Source organism: Hemitrygon akajei, chromosome 1 (genome assembly GCF_048418815.1).
Source record: "Hemitrygon akajei chromosome 1, sHemAka1.3, whole genome shotgun sequence".
In the NCBI taxonomy this organism is placed as follows: domain Eukaryota; kingdom Metazoa; phylum Chordata; class Chondrichthyes; order Myliobatiformes; family Dasyatidae; genus Hemitrygon; species Hemitrygon akajei.
In genome coordinates, this window is record NC_133124.1 from 176,095,887 (window position 1) to 176,113,613 (window position 17,727).

At 42.0% G+C, this 17,727-nt stretch overlaps 2 protein-coding genes across 5 annotated transcripts in view; both read right to left on the reverse strand.

Annotated features, from left to right (window-relative positions):
- Window positions 1-17,727, reverse strand: part of LOC140732524 (uncharacterized) — a 155,318-nt gene that overhangs the window by 25,396 nt on the left and 112,195 nt on the right. The window lies entirely within an intron of this gene.
- Window positions 12,283-17,727, reverse strand: part of LOC140732627 (uncharacterized) — a 169,481-nt gene continuing 164,036 nt past the window's right edge. For both annotated transcript variants that reach the window (XM_073055333.1, XM_073055328.1), the window contains one exon: window positions 12,283-12,816. In XM_073055333.1, coding sequence (XP_072911434.1) covers window positions 12,654-12,816 — 163 coding nt within the window. In that variant the 3' untranslated portion in view covers window positions 12,283-12,653. The remainder of the gene's footprint in view (window positions 12,817-17,727) is intronic.

Genomic DNA, 17,727 nt, shown 5'->3' on the forward strand with positions numbered 1-17,727 from the left:
ACATGGATTTTAGCAAAGCCTTTGACAAAGTCCCCGATGGGAGGCTCATCCATTTTAAGGTCCGTGGGATGGAGAGTGAATTGGCTGTTTGGATTTAGAATTGGCTTGCCTACATCAGACAGAAGGTAGTGGTTGATGGGATGTGTTCTGACTGGAAGTATTTGACTAGTGGTGTTGAGCAGGGATCTGTACTGGGACCTCAGCTGGATGAAACTGGATGTATGGGTCAATATGCTTGGGGACGATGGTCAATGGAATCCAGTCCAGGCAATTGTGTGTTATTGGGTGTTTGTGAGGGCAAATTTAAAGACACAGTGCATGTTAATGGCCAGACCTTGCTAAAATCCACATAGACAACATCTGCGCACTCGCCCCCATTGCGCGCACTCTCACAGGCATTTCAAACACGATCTCGCTGTGCAGGAACACCGGCTTTCTGCTTCTAGTCATTCCTTGTCAATGTTCAATGAAACCAGACCTTGACACTGTTTCATCCCCCCTTGTTCAATCCCTTCCCACCTATGTTTGTGAAACTTCTCACGCTTTGAATTTTTTCAATGATTTTAAGTTCCCTGGCCCCCACCGCCTTATTTTTACCATGGATGTCCAGTCCCTATATACCTCCATCCCCCACCAGGAAGGTCTCAAAGCTCTCCACTTCTTTTTGAATTCCAGACCTAACCAATTCCCCTCTACCACCACTCTCTTCCGTCTAGTGGAATTAATCCTCACTCTTAAAAATTTCTCCTTTGACTCCTCCCACTTCCTCCAAACCAAAGGTGTAGCCATGGGCACCCGTACGGGTCCCAGTTATGCCTGCCTTTTTGTTGGCTTTGTGGAACAGTCCATGTTCAAAGCCTATACGGGTATCCGTCTCCCACTTTTCCTTCGCTACATCGACGACTGCATTGGTGCTGCCTCCTGCACACATGCTGAGCTCGTTGACTTCATTAACTTTGCCTCCAACTTTCACCCTGCCCTCAAATTTACCTGGTCCATTTCTGACACCTCCCTCCCCTTACTTGATCTTTCTGTCTCTATCTTTGGAGAGAGCTTATCTACTGATGTCTACTACAAGCCTACAGACTCGCACAGCTACCTGGACTATTCCTCGTCCCACCCTGCCTCTTGCAAAAATGCCATCCCCGTCTCCGCCGCATCTGCTCTCAGGATGAGGCTTTTCACTTCAGGATGAAGGAGATGTCTTCCTTTTTTAAAGAAAGGGGCTTCCCTTCCTCCATTCTGCTCTCAAACACATCTCTCCTATTTCATGCACCCATCCTCCCGTCATCCCACCCAGGATAGGGTTCCCCTTCTCCTCACCTACCACCCCACCAGCCTTCAGGTCCAACATATAATTCTCCGTAAATTCTGACACCTCCAACGGGATCCCACCACCAAGCACATCTTTCACTCCCCCTCTTTCTGCTTTCCTCAGGGATCGCTCCCTACGCGACTCTCTTGTCCATTCCTTCCCCCCCCCCCCCCCCCCCAATCCCTTCCCACCAATCTCCTTCCTGGCACTTATCCTTGGAAGCAGAAGAAGTGCTACACCTACCCTTACTTCCTCCCTCACCAGCATTCAGGGCCCCAGACAGTCCTTCCAGGTGAGGCGACACTTCACCTGTGAGTCGGCTGGTGTGGTATAATGCGTCCGGTGCTCCCGGTGTGGCCTTTTATATATTGGTGAGACACGACACAGACTGGGAGACCGTTTCGCTGAACACCTACGCTCTGTCCACCACACATTTTACTTCCACGTCCCATTCCCATTCTGATATGTCTATCCACGGCCCCTCTCTACTGTCATGATGAAGCCACACTCAGGTTGGAGGAACAGCTTGTATGAACTTTCCAGCTCTTAGTTTCATCCCCGCCCCTCCTGTCTTCTATCATTTCGGACCCCCCCCCCCACTTTCAAATCTCTTACTATCTTTTCTTTCAGTTAGTCCTGACGACGGGTCTCGGCCGGAAACGTCGACTGTACTTCCTCCTTATAGATGCCGCCTGACCTGCTGCGTTTCACCAGCATTTTGTGTGTGTTGATTCAATGAAACTTCCTGTGACCCACCCCCCAGCACTGACTGGTAGAGCCCTGTTGAGCGACGCCTTCTCACCCCCTTCCCACTCCCCAACAGGGCCACACGGTCATTTCAAACACAATCTCGCTCTGCGGGAACACCGGCTTTCTCCTTCTGGCCCCGCCCACTCTTTGATGCAACTCCTGTGATCCACCCCCACCACGGATCTGAGCGCTGATCGGTACAACCTGACAACCCACCAACATGGGTAATCAAACTTTGCAGTTACCGCTCACAGTGCCCCGATCTCCCTCTCCCCTTCCACTCCATCCCCTTTCCCGGCCGCTCCCCTCCTCTCCCTCCCACTGCCGGACGGGCATGTCACCGGTGCGGCTCCCGTCACCAACCCGACCGCATCTAGAACCCCACTTCTGCAATCGCCGCCTGGTGTTGTATGAAAGAACAATCCCACGGTCACGATCCCGGGACCTCTACCTGAGGGCATTTGGCTGTAGGATGATGCAGACCGCCATTTCAAACACAATCACGCTGCGCTGGACACCGGCTTCCTGACTTTAATAGTCATCAAGACTCCACAAGTTCACACCCCCTTAGCGCTGATTGGTAGACTGACAACGTCAGCGCTGGTATCAACAAACTTTGCATTCAGCGCGGGAAAAGACAGCGCCAGGAAATACAAACAAAATTTGCTAGTAATATATTCATTTGCATCTTCCTGCATTTTCAGCGGATAGACGACATTGGGGGACAGAAGTTTAATACCGGGACAGAGCCAGGGCATCATCAGCGTTGGGAGTGGGATATCTGGATGGGCGGGGCAGTGCCTCAGAAAGGCAGTGTTCATCTTTCATTTTTAGAATCTTTTTATTGGTACATAATCTTCTACAACTATAAGATGATAGAAAACTTCAACAAATTAATATATATAATTAATAAAGCTGAAGAAAATAAAAACTGATCGTAATATATAAAAATGAAAAAAATATATATGTAAGGAAAAGAAAAAAAAAGAACCCCATCTAACTAAGAAAAAAAACCACTGACTACAAAAAAAATGGAAAAAAAATCTCATTAGGAATCAACTCCTGGAGCAATACGTCTTACCCTCCTCTATATATATTTTTATATTTCATTTTATTTATATAAAAAGAAATAGAATCATCAACCGCCAATTCATATTTATATTGAATAAGATTGGAAGGAAGTCATATTATACAGTTCAAATTAAATATTAATATTTGGCAAACGAGCCTCATCTTCTCTCAAAATCGAATCGGGGATCAAAAGTTCTACTAATTTTTTCCAAACCGAGACATAAAATTACTTGAGAAAACCGTTCAATTAATGGAGGGACAGAAGTATCTTTCCATTTTAATAAAATAGACCTTCTTGCCAATAGTGTAACAAATGCAATTACATGTTGATCTGAAGATGAAATACCCTGAATATGATGCGGAAGTATTCCAAATAGAACAGTCAAACTGTTAGGTTGTAAATTAATTTTCAGAGCTTTAGAAATTGTAGAAAATAAAGATTTCCAAAACGGTTTTAATAAAGAAGTGACCAGAACATATGTGATAAAGTAGCTACTTCAGTTTACACCTATCGCAATGGTTATCTGTACCAGGGAATATTTTAGATAGTCTCTACTTTGTTAAGTAATAGAGGTGTACAATTTTAAATTGAATTAAGCAATGGTTGGTACATACAGAAGAAGAATTTACGTTTTTCAAAACTCGCAACCAGTCTTCACCAGCAAAGGTCATATTAAGTTCTCTCTCCCAATCTTGTTTAATCTTTAGTGAGAGGTTCTCTTTTTGTAACAAAAGTAAATTATAAATTCTGCTAATAGAACCTCTCACTAAAGGATTCAACTTCAAAATGGTATCCAACAAATCAGATTCTTGCAAATATGGAAACAGATAAATATTGTTGTAAAAATGTCTAACCTGAAGATATTGCAGAAAATGTGTATGAGCGATGTGTATATTTGTTAATTAACTCTTCAAAAGTCATCAATCGTCCATCACAAAATAAATCTGTAAAAGAACGGATCCCTCTATTTCTCCATAGGAGAAAAATGGGATCGGTTATTGAAGGCTTAAATAAAAAGTTTCGATCTAAAAAAACTAGACAACTTAAATTGTTTAAAATTTAAAATATTGCAAAACTGAAACCAAATCCGTAAGGACTATTTAATAACAGGGTAAAGATTTAAATTTGGAATTTTAGAGAGTTGTAGAGGTAATGGAGCTCCTAATATTGAAGTTAAATGAAATTGTTTATCAGCTTTTAGTTCCAAATTGTTGAGCCAATATAGCCAAAAACATAATTGTCTGATATTAACCCCCCAATAATACAGTCTTAAATTAGGAAGTGCAAGTCCACCAATTTTTTTTAGATTTTTGTAGATGATACTTATTAATTCTTGGTCTTTTATTGTTCCAAATAAAGGAAAAAATAAGAGAAGTCAGTTTGATCAAAAAAATTTTAGTTAAAAAGATAGGTATATTTTGGAAAATATATAACAATCTAAGTAAAATCATCATTTTCACAGCATGGATATGGCCTATTAAAGAGAGAGTAAGTGGATTCCATCTAGAAGATAGTTGTTTCATGGAGTCCATTAAAGGAACTATATTAGCTTTATAAAGATCTTTATATTTTTAGTAATTATAATACTTAAGTATTTAAAAGTATTAACAATTCTAAAAGGAATATCATTTTATATATATACAAACATTGGGGGACAGAAGTTTAATACCGGGACAGAGCCAGGGCATCATCAGCGTTGGGAGTGGGATATCTGGACGGGTGGGGCAGTGTTCATTATGAAGGACACACCCCCTCACCCAGGATGTTGCTACCACACGAGGGAGGTACAGAAGCCTGAAAACTTGGTATACCACATCAGGCCCTGCGGATTTATCAACCTTCATATTTTTCAAAAGACCCTACACTACCTCCAGCTGTGTATATCGAGATGCCCCTGTAAATTAGCTCAGTCTACACTGATCTCACTGTCCTCCTTGGTAAATACTGATGGAAATTACTCATTTAGGACTTTGCCCACAGCCTCCTCCTCCGAAGATATGTCCCATCCTTAATCCGTCAGTGTCCGTACCCTCTTGCTCTTACTGTATGTGTAAAGTGTGTTGGATTCACTTTCCCCCCATAACAGGCAGTTAACACACTTTCCACCACACATCTATAGAAGCTTGCTAAGGTGACTTGCCAATCATCCACAGATTCCCGAGGAAGTAGAGGCACTTCCGTGCTTTCCCAATAAAATTTATATGATGGGTCCTGGACAAGTCCTCTGAGATAGTGACACCCAGGGAATGTAAAATTACTGACCCTCTCCAACTCTGATCCTCCGATGATTACTGGTTCATGGACCTCTGGTTTCCCTCTCCAACAGTCTACAATCAGTTCCTTGACATTGTTCACATTCAGTGAGAGCTTGTAGTTATAACACCACTCAGCCAAGTTTCCTCCCTGTATGCAGATTCATCAATCCCTTTGATAGATCCCACAACACTGGTGTCATCAGCAAACTTGTATATGGTGTTGGAGCTGTACTTACCACACGGGTCTCTCACAACGTCCCAGGTTCCCTGACTTGGGTATCCTTGTCCTCAGTACATGGAGCATACCTGTCCTGTACCCTGTGAAGTTGGTCTTTATACACCCTCCACACATACCTGTCCACAGATGCGGACGCCTAAAGATTACTGTTCCCAATTGTCTCTGCCTAGTTCCTTCCTCAATGTCTTGTAATTGGCTGTTGTAATTTAGTAATTTAATACTATAGCTAGATCTGCACTTGCCCTTATCTAAAGCTAACTTAAAACTTGTGGTTACTGTTCCCTGACAATTCTCCCATGAGAATGTCAGTCACCTGGCCAGGCTTATTACACAACTCCAGGTCCAGTATCAATCCTTCTGGATGCAACTAACAAACGCTGTCCTCTTTAATCTCTTCCACTAAGAAGGTTTTAGTCCATATTGGAGTAATTGAAATTACCCACGACAACAGAATGATTGTACCTTCATTATTTTGAGTAGATTCCCCAGTCCCTTCCAAACTACTGTCCCAAGTAACTACTGGGTGCACTTCCCACAGATGTAGCCAATGGGGGGGCTGTGAGACAAGAGCGTAAGACACAGCGGTGGTACCGTAGTGTAGTAGTAGCACAATGCTTTACCGTACAGGCTCATGGGTTCAATTCCCACCGAGGCCGGTACGTCCTCCTTGTGACCATGTGGGTTTCCTTCGGGCCTGGCTCCCGGTGCGGGATGTGTCGCCAGTACTGATATCTGACCCCCTTCGCCAACCCAACTCATCACAACGTCCCTGTTTCGGCAATAACGGTCCAGCTTGTTGTCACTCACGATTCAGGTCACCTAAACATCACGGTGATCAACAAACTTCAGGGTGTGAAAAAGACTTTGGCGCCACAATGCACAAGTAAACTTTTCCTGTAACATGTTCATTTGTGTCTTGTCCACAGGGATAGGGGGAAAGACTGGGAGAGCATCAGTGAGTAGGGGAGAGACCCACTCACTGCTGGGGTCATTTAACCCCTTCTGAACCCAACTCCTCCAGTAGTTCACTTCAAGGCCCAGGTTCACAACCAGAACCTGTCCCTTAGCTTCTGTTGATCTGCCCCTATCTGACCTTGTTTTGTGGACGCTGTCCATTACAATACATAATAATAAAAATACTATAACTTGCAATAAGAATATATATAAAAATACCGCAAGCAGAGAGCAAAACAATGATGAGGAAGTGTACATGGGTTGATTGTCCATTCAGAAATCTGATTGTGAAGGGGGAGCTTTTCCTGAAATTTTGGTGTGTCCCCTTAGGCTCTGAACGTCCTCCTTGATGGTAGCAATGAAGGTTGTTGTTGTGACACCATTTATCCAGCTGATCTATCTCACTCCTGAATGCCTCCTTGTCACCATCTGATACTCTGCCAATAATAGTTGTGTCATCAGCAAATTTATGGCTGGCATTTGAGCTGTGCCTAGCTACACAGTCATGGGTGTAGAGAGAGTTGAGCAGTGGACTAAGCACACATCCCTGAGGTGTGACAGTGTTGGGTGTCAACGAGGTAGAGATGTTCTTTCTGATCCACACTGACTGCGGTGCCCTGATGAGGGAGTCAAGGGTCCAGTTGCAGAGGGAGGTACAGTTTGCTTTTTGAGTTTGTTGATTGGAATTGCATACATGATTGTTGAGGATTGAATACTTTAATTTAATAATTATTGTCATAAATACCAGAATAATTTATAACCATAAATACTAAAATCCATACTTATAACACTGAGAGCCCTCTCACACCAGGAGTCAGTTTTGTTCACAGCCAATAAAACTACCTTGGTCATTCCCACATATTTGGGAAAGAGGCAGGAATTACTTCCAGGAGATCCTGGAATGCATTCAAATCCCACACCTGGGCTTGCAGAGCTGACCCAGGGTTGCATGCCCACCCAGGGGTCTGTAGATTCCCTTATACATGGCACATCCTGGGAGATGTGCAATTTACAAGGGACAACTGTGGATCTGACTGGCTTTTGGCTGGGAAAGTCACAGAATTTTCTGGATACAGGCACTTCAGCTCAACTTTGTAGAGTGAATTCCTGTCCATCTAATTTGCCTGAGTTTTTTTAAGGTTGTAAATAAAAGGTTCGATAAGGGTAGTGAGGTGGATGATATCTACATACACGTTAGTAAGATCTTTGATATGGAGGACTGGTCTGGAAGGCACTTGGAGTCCAAAGTGAGCCAGATAATTGGATCCAACATCGGCTGGTGATCAGAGTTCGATGGTAGTGATGGGAGGATACTTTTCTGATTGATGTCTGACCTGTTGTTTACCATGGGGTACCAAATGTGTGATTTGTTACCAACTGAGTTGTAAAGGGTGCAGGTACAATTGGCAGGTTTGTGCGAAGACTTTGCTGGTGTTGTGGAAGGTGATGAAGTTTGTCAAGAATTCACCTTCATTGTAGAAGAGAATTACCAGGATGAAAGGTGTCTTTCATTATGCTGGCAGCTTCCCTGAGGCAGGGGCTGTGTAGATGGAGTGTTTTCAAATGTAAACATTAACTCCGTGTCTCCCTCCCCACAGATGCTGTCTGATCTGCTGAGTGTTTCCACTATTTCTGGATTACATTTCCAATTTCCACCCCCCACTCCCTCACTTCAACGTAACAATAATATATCGTCACAACGACAGGACAAGTACAATAAATATTTACATTTTCATTTAAAAAATGTTTTTATTAATTATATTGAAGGTTAGCAAAAAAATAGATTAAGTCAAAATGTCATTATATCCAATAAAGAATTAATTTAGCAAATAACTGATTAACAAATCTAAGCAATACATCAATAATAATAAGAGAAAATAAAGTGTGAAGAATTTTTTTCATTCGTTTTTCAATCTTTTTATTGATTTTCAAATAAAGAATATACAAATCAGAGGAGGAGTTTAGCAAACAAATAATATAAAAGACATATAAACAGCAATAATAAAAACAAAGTATATAATGTCAAAATCAAATAGGTAAAATATTACGCTGTTATATGTACAATGGTCAAAAAAAACTACGACTCCTCATAGCAATCATAAAAAAAATTGGAAATCTTATTTGATAAAGGAAAAAAAAACCCACTAACTAACTGAAACAAAAAAAGAGAAAGAATAAAGAAAGAAAAAGAAAGATTGGGCAGTCCAATTGAGGATAAAAATGCAAAAAAAGAGAGAGAAAAAACATCCTTCCAGTCATCTCCGAACCTTCACGAATAAGGATTTCCCCCAAAGAGAATAAAGAAAAATAAATAAATAAATTAGATCATATGAAAATATTGAATAAAGGGTCACCAGACTTGTTCAAAATTAAAGGATGTATCAAATGTCCGGCTTCTAATTTTCTCCAAGCTTAGACATGACGTAATGGAGGAGAGCCAATAAAAAACAGTAGGTGGGTTAGATTCTTTCCAGTGTAGCAAAATAGCACTTCCAGCCAGTAAAGTTGAAGAAGCTATCACATGTTGAGCGGAAACAGACACTTTGCTTGCTTCCTCTGGAATAATCCCAAAAATTGCTGGAAGTGAATTTTTTTTGAAAGGGAAAGGAGGAAAATAAAGAACCCCCTACTAACTTATATTAAAAAAAAACCAAGTAACTGAGAAAAAAACCAAGCAAATAAAAAACCCATTGGGAGCATAACCCCGGAGCTATACATCATAATTGCTTCATAAAATCCACTAAAGTAACCAAATTAGCTTCGTAAAGGTCTTTATGATTTTTAGTAATAATAATACCTAAATATTTAAAAGAGTCCGTAACTCTAAAAGGAATGTCATCATATATAGAAGAAGAATCATTTAGGGGAAATAATTCACTTTTATGAAAGTTTAGTTTATATCCCAAAAACTTTCCAAAATCATTTAATCATTTCAATAAACTAGGAATGGATTCTTCAGGATTCGAAATATAAACTAAAATCATAGAGAGAGATCTTATGAACAGTCCTATTTATGAAAATTCCATGAATATCTTTAGCTTCACGAAGTGCAATAGCCAAGGGTTCCAGCACCAAATTAAATAACAAATGGACGTCCTTGTCTCGTACCCCGCGAAAGCCGAATTAAAGGAGATCTGTAATTGTTAGTAATAACAGTAGCAATAGGGCATTTATATATCATTCTAATCCACTTATTAAAATTAATATGAACGCCGAATTTCTCTAAAATACTAAATAAGTATTTCCATTCAACTCTGTCAAATGCCTTTTCAGCATCAAGAGAGACAACACATTGGGGAGTTTTAGAAAAGGATGAATATATAACATTTAACGGTCTCCGAACATTAGAGAAGGAATAACGGCCCGTTACAAAACCTGTTTGGTCTTGAAAGATAATTTTAGCTAGAACATTCTCCAGCCGATTAACCATTGTTTTTGAGAGAATTTTATGATCCACAGTTAAGAAAGAAATAGGTCTATATGAAGTACCGTCTGTAGAATATTTATCTTTCTTAAGAATTAAAGAAATTGAAGCTTCATAAAATGTGGGAGGTAACTCTCCTATCAAAAAAGAATCTTTAAGCGTTTCCAACATATATGGAGAGAGCAATGTTTCAAATTTTTTATAAAATCCTACAGAATAACCATCCTGTTCAGTAGCTTTGCCAGATTGCATTGAAAAAATAGCTTTCTGAATTTCATTTTCAGTAATAGGAGCATCAAGAGTTTGTTGATCTTCAACAGAAATTTGAGGAAAATTGATCTTTTGTAAAAAGGCATTCATTTTAGAAGAATCACTTGGAAACTGAGATTTATAAAGTTCAATATAAAAGTCTTGAAAAATGTATTAATATCTTCATAATTACATGCTAAACGACCATCTCCCTTACGAATTTTTAAAATTTGTCTTTTGGCTCTAGCTACTTTTAATTAAGATGCTAATAGCTTATTATTTTTATCTCCAAACACATAAAATTGACTTTTCAATTTAAGCAAATTTCTTTCAATAGGATAAGTTAATAATAACTTATATTGTGATTGGATTTCAACTCTTTTTGAATAAATCAATGTTAGGAGAGATTGCATAAAGATTATCCAAGTCTTTAATTTGTTTGGAAATCTTATCTAACTCTGTTTTTGTCTGTTTCTTAAGCATAGCTCAATAGGTGATTATCTGACCATGCAATCATGCTTTAAATGTATCCCATATAATCAATTTTGACACATCTCCCATATTATTAAAAAGAAAAAAATCTTTTATCTGAGTCTCAATATATTTGATAAAGTTCGAACTTTGTAATAAATTTTCTGGAAAACGCCAGGGCAAATTTGCAATAGCGACATCCAATTCAATTCAAAAGCTAAGCTTAAAGGTACATGATCCGAGAGAACTATAGCATCATATTCACATTTCTGGACTTTGGACAAAAATTGGGAATCAACCATAAAGTAAATCGATTCTCGAATTTTTTTGTGAAAATGTGAAAAAAAAATCTCTATCATTAGGATGTAAATGTCTCCAAATTTCAACCAGGCCAAAATCAATTAAAAAAGAGTTAATAAGTGATGCAAAACAGCTCGGAAGCCGCTGATTGGTTGAACTCTTGTCAATCAAAGGATTTAAACAACAGTTGAAATCACCACCCTTTAACAACATATAATCATTTAACTCCGGCAATAAAGCAAATACATTTTTAAAAAAGTAGGATCATCTACATTAGGTCCATATAGATTAATCAGAACAATTTTCTATGACAAATTGTTCCTTTAACAATTAAAAATCTACCATTAATATCTGATACAATGTCTTCTTGGATGAATAAAATATTAGTTATAATAGAAATAGATACTACCTTTGTTTTATTTTGACAGGTAGCGTGAAATTGAAGGCTCTTCCACATTTTAAAAAATCTATTTTGATCACCCGTTTTGATTTGCGTTTCTTGAACAAAAGGTATATCGGGTTGGAATCAATTAATAATTTTTAAAGTCTTCTTTCGCTTAATAGGATGATTCCAATCATGTACATTCAAACTTATAACATTTATCTGTTTAACTGCCATTAAAAAATTTATTTTATTTAACACATAGATACACACTTACTAGCGCAAGCTAATCAAAACTGGTGGTGATAAGTATAACCATAAACAAAATATGCATGCTCCAGAACTCCGAAATGGGAAAAAATACAAAAAACTAAAATTAATCTTACAATTAATCCTATAAATCAAAACTAACCCCAATCCTCCCACGACCCCAAAAAGCCCAAAATTCTGCAAAAAAGGCCAAAATGCTTCCCCATAGAATATTTACAACACTGATCCCTCTCACAACAGGCAGGGCTGTTTGGTGTTCGCATCCCAGAATGCCAACTTCCTCATTCCCAGAGGTGTGGGAAAGGCAGGATTTGGTCGAATGAGATTTTGAATTGTGAAATACTTGTGATTCCTATACACAGTGCAATGCAAGGTTTACACAGCTGACCCAGGGCTGCACATACACGCACGAGTCCAGAGTTTCTCCATTCCCCCCTCCTCCCTGCCATACATTGTACACCTGGGAGAAACGTCAATTCTAACCTAGAGTAGGTTGGGCTGGAATGTCACAGAACTATACTGCACAGATACAGGCCTTTCAGCTCTTCTTTGCACAGGGGAAATCCTCTCCTCTGCAAGTGTCTTTTTTTAAGGAGGCAGCTATAAGAATTGACAAGGTTGGCTCGGATACAGATCGGATGGAAAGTTGGGCTGAGAGAGACGGATGGAGTTTAATACAAATGAGGACAAGGTGATATATTCTGGGAAGTCAAATTCTGGTAGAACATCCACAATTTATGATGGGACACCGGGGGTGTGGAACAGAGAGTCCGTGGGATACAATTCCAGAGACCCCTGAAAGCAACTACACCATGAGACAGGATGGTGAAGAAGTCGTACAGTGCAGTTCCCTTCAGAGATCGGGGATGGACTACATCAGCTGACTCCACTACAGGAAGGCTGGGGTCACATTGGAGGGAGAGCCGAGGAGATACACTATGATGTTGTCGGGATCGAGAGGTGGGGGCTTTAGTCATGTGGAGTGATTGAACAGGTTGGAGCAGATTCCTGAGGGCAGACTTGATGGACGTGCTGCTTGAGGTATCAACCCTGCTGACTGTGGGATCTCACTCTGCATTGGCACCCTGTGCATGTCCATCCAGGCCAACATTCTCCGACGTTTTTTCCGATGTCTCCTGGAGGTACAACAGAGGGGAAGGTCACTGAGAGTCTGTTCACCGAGCGACAGAGATGGGTCAGAGGCGGTGCGCGATGTGGGGCATCGGACAGGCCGTGAGCGAAGATGTCGTAGTTGAGAAAACTGAACACTAGGATTCTCCAGGAAGCAACAGGTCACTTACCACAGAATGAGAACCAGGATAGCAAGCATAATGACTCCCAGCAGCACCACTGTAGAATGGAAATGTTACAATTAGACTGGTTTCACCAGAAACATACTCGATCGATATGGGAAAGTCTGATACCCATCCTTCTCCCCACTCCCACATCCACATCACCATCCACATCCATCCCAGCCATACCTCCATCTAACCCATAGTCCCACATACTCCCCATCTTCACTGCCTTTTGTATCTCTCCATCTCGTCTCTAAATCACAAGTACAGGGTTCTGTAAACATGGTGTCACCGGTAGACGGGATGGTGAAGAAGGTGTTTGGCACACTGGCCTTCATCAGTCCAGGCACAGAGTACAGAAGCTGGAACATTACGTTGCAGTTGTACAAGACATTGGTGAGGGTTCATTTGGAATATTGTGTTGGTCAGTGTGTGTCTCGTTACTTTGAATGAAAGGTGCCATTTGGGGGGCGGGGGGGGGGTCAGTCCAGAAGTTCACAATAACTACTGGGAAGAGTTTGATGTTTCTGGGACTATATTCGCTGGAGTTCTGAATGATGAGGGAAGGGGGTCTCATTGAAGCCTCCTGGATACAGAAGGCCTGGATAGAGTGGACTCAGGGAGGATCCACCAGATCCTGAGGAAACAACGATAGGATAGAGAAACATGCACAAAATGCTGGAGGTACTCAGCAAGCCAGGCGACATCTATGGAGAAGAGTAAACAGGCAACGTTTCATGCCGAGACCCTTCATTGGGAATAGTTTACTGTTTTGCATAGATGCTGCCTGGCCTGCCGAGTTCCTCCAACATTTTGTATGTGTAGCTTGAATTCCAGCATCTGTAGTTTTACTCTTGTTTGTAACAGGATAAAGGGAAGTCACTTTGGAAATAAGATGAGGAAATTTGTCATTCGGAAAGTGTTGAATCTGCAGATTGAGACAAAGCATTTAGGTGGATAAGAAGGTAGCCACTGCGTGAAAGTGCATGGTCTCTGCTGCTGTCACACATCCACTTCAAGGTTTGACATCTCATGCATTCGGAGATGCTCTTCTGACATCCCTCATTAACAAAGCATTTTCACCCACAAAACTGTTGCTGACTGGATTTTATTTTGTTCTGTTTTCACACTATTCTGTGTAAACTCTGGAGACTTGTGTGTGAAAATGCCAGGAGATCAGCAGTTTCTGAGATACTCAAACACCCTGTCTGGCAACAATCAGTCCACACTTTCTACCAAAGTACATGACCATACACTTCCCTACACCGTGTTCCATCTGCAACCTCTTTGCACATTCTCCTAATCTGTCCAAGACCTTTCCAAGGCACTTCTTGTTTCCTCAACACTACCTACTTCTCCACTTCTATTTGCACAATCAACTGTTATGAGTGATGAACAGACCTGATGGAAATGGGGTGCAGAGTTAACCATTCCCAACCCCCCCCCCCGAGAACTACGAACTATTGCTGTTGTTATGCTGCTCATGGGAGAGAGATAAAGCCCTGGCAAGAACATTTGTTACAGATAAGAGGGGGAGAGAGAGAATGATGATTAACTGTATTATGATTTCTATAAGGATTATTTACTTCCTACTACTTTGCTCGTTAACATTCCTCAGTGGACTGTAGGAGTGGCATTATTTAATGGACGGTCATTCAGGATTGAGGGATAGCTGAGTCCCCGTTGGTAGGGATAAAAGACAGGTCTGGAGAGACACCCTTCAGACACGCCAGTGGACACTGATTGAGTGTTGGAACCCACAAGGAAAGGTGGGGGATTCGAAGACCGAACCAGGAGGTCGGTCAGTAAGGCTATCAGTGTAAAAGCAGGGCCGGTGGGAACTTGTGTGTGTGTCCACTCATGCCTGAGTGACGTGTCCACCACAGAAGCTGAAGACCAGAGGGGTGGGTCATAGCTGAATGACCACAAAGATACGACGGATTAAGAAAGCAAAGGAAGGTTTGGCTGCTGTAGCTGTTACCTCTTGCTCGCTCTCTCTCTCTCTCTCTCTCCAACGATTTCAATACAACAACCATAACTACATCAGCATTCATGAACTGAAAGAAACTTTATACTTTTCTATGACAATTCATTTACCCCTAGACATCGATAGAGCTTGTTTATTATTGATTATTATTCCTACACTTTTAGGTTTATTACTGCTAACTTGTGTTATATGTATAATTGCATTATTGGTATTGTTTTGCTTATTTTACTAATAAACACTTTTGATATATAGTACCACCAGACTCCAACGGATTCTTCTTTCTCTACTGGTCAGACACCCAGTTACGGGGTACGTAACAGAACATACCTGGCCACAAAGCAATCAATTCCCTGAAGCAAACCAATGATATGCAACGAGAAAAGAAGTGGTCCCAACACTAAAACTTGTGGAACACCACTACTCACTGGCAGCCAAGCAGAAATGTCTCCTTTTTCCACCCCTCCAACTCTTATCCTCTTGCCCTTCAGCCAATCTTCTATCCATAGCAGAATCTTTCCTGTAATACCATGAGCTCTTATCATCTTTAGCAGTCTCATGTGTGGCAGCTTATCAAAGGCCTTCTGAAATTCCAAGTAAACAACACCCACTGGCTCTCCTTTGTCCAACCTGCCTGTTATTTCCCAAAGAATTCCATCAAGATTTGTCAGGCAAGATTTCCTCTGAAGGAAACCATGCTGACTTTGGCCTATTTTATCATGTGCCTGCAAGTATCCAGAAACCTCATCCTCAATCTTCCCAACCAGTGAAGTCGGGCTAACTGAACGATCATTTCCAATGCCTCAATGTCTTCAGAACCCTGGTGTATCGTCCATGGTCCAGGTGACGTATCTACCTGCAGACCTTCCAGCTTCCCAGTCACATTCTTATTAGAAATAGCAACAACACTCACTTCTACACCAACACTCTCGGATTTTTGGCATACTGCTGGTGTCTTACACAGTGAAGATAGATGCAAAATACATATTGATTTGGTTGGCAATTTCTTGGCCCCCCATTATTACTTCTCCAGCCTAATTTTCCATGGTCCAACATTTATTCTTGATTCTCATGGAGAAGGTGGGAGGATGGGACTGAGAAAAATCACCCGTGCAAGAATGGAGCAGAGGACTCAATGGGCTGAATGGCCTCATTCTGTTGCTACATCCTAGAACAGCTCACTTCAGTCTTCAGGTACGGAAGGGGAAGGCTCACCTGGAATTACTATCCACACATGCGCACTCGCAGTGGTGTCCTCCACCTCTCTTCTGTCTGTCCCAGTGGTCACTGGCTTCTGAGATGTCATCTGTGGTGGTATAGACAACCGGTCTGCTTGTATCCTCTGGCTGGGACACTCCACACCTGCAAAACACGGCGGGTACACCTCAGAACCGAGCTGCTGTCCTTAGATCCGCACTTCTCCGAGGTCGGACGAGTCCTGTGGGGAGGAGCGGTGAGCTCGGTGCAAAGGGAGCAAGGGATGAGCCTGTCCACCAGAGCTGGTCTGTCCCAGGACAGCGACATAATCATACACCAGAGAAACAGGCCCTTTGGGGCACAAACCAACAGAGCCAGTCCTATTGGCCTGCATTTATTCCAAAACCTTTCCCATCCATGTCCCTTTCTGAGTGACTTATTTCTTGTTAATGAACCTGCATCAAGCTCTTATTTTGGCTGCTCATTCCAGGTATGGATCTTCTGCCGGGTGAAAATGCTGCTTAAAACTCTACATAACCTTGGAAGAAAGGCTACGTGTATTCACCCCATCCATGCCCCTCGTCTTGATAGATAGAAGACAGCCACATCATTCCCCATTGTCAAGACGTCTAAAACTAGAGGGCTAACATTAACCAAAATTGGTAACTTTATTTAATTTTTACTGTCAATGTTTTGGAAATCACAGTGAGTGATGGACTGCTGAATGAGCCAACAAGGGTAATGGGGAAGCGGATACAATACAAGAGTTAAGATGTCCTTAGATAGACACATGACTGTATGGAGAATGGACGGATATGGACATTGTGTAGACAGAAGGGATTAGGTTAGTTAGGCATTCAATTAACAGTTCTAAGTTCAAGAGGGAGAACAAACTGGCTTACGTGGATATGCAGATGGGAGACAGGGGAAACACGGATATTAAACAATTGGAATAGTGGGATCACAGAGTATCGGACCCTCTCCCCCAGCACCTACCTGTCGTGCCGAGGCCGATCTCACAGTAGATGGTGCGGGGGATAACCCGGCTGTAGTTCAGGATAACACGGTCAGAATCCACTCTGGCCTGGGTGGCGTTTTGACAGCATAGTCCGTTCCCCTCCCCCCTGATGCAGACATCTCTGAAGGATCCTGCAATGTTGTGAAGGTGCAGGCTCTGTGCAGAAGTCGGAAAACAGGGGCAGCTGAAGGAGCTGGTGTCTGGAAAGAAATGGCAGATGCCACGCTGACCTGTCGAGAAAAGTGTGTTCCTGGTCATTGGGGCTGGGGGGAGGTCATCACCCTTACGTTCCCACCTTCAGCACCCCACCGTCATATCACACACTCCCGGGGTCAGACACAGAGTGAAGCTCCCTCCACACCGTCCCATCACACACTGCCGGGGTCAGACACACAGTGAAGCTCCCTCCACACCGTCCCATCACACACTCCCGGGGTCAGACACACAGTGAAGCTCCCTCCACATTGTCCCATCACACACTCCCGGGGTCAGACACCAGTGAAGCTCCTTCCACACTGTCCCATCACACACTCCCGGGGTCAGACACACAGTG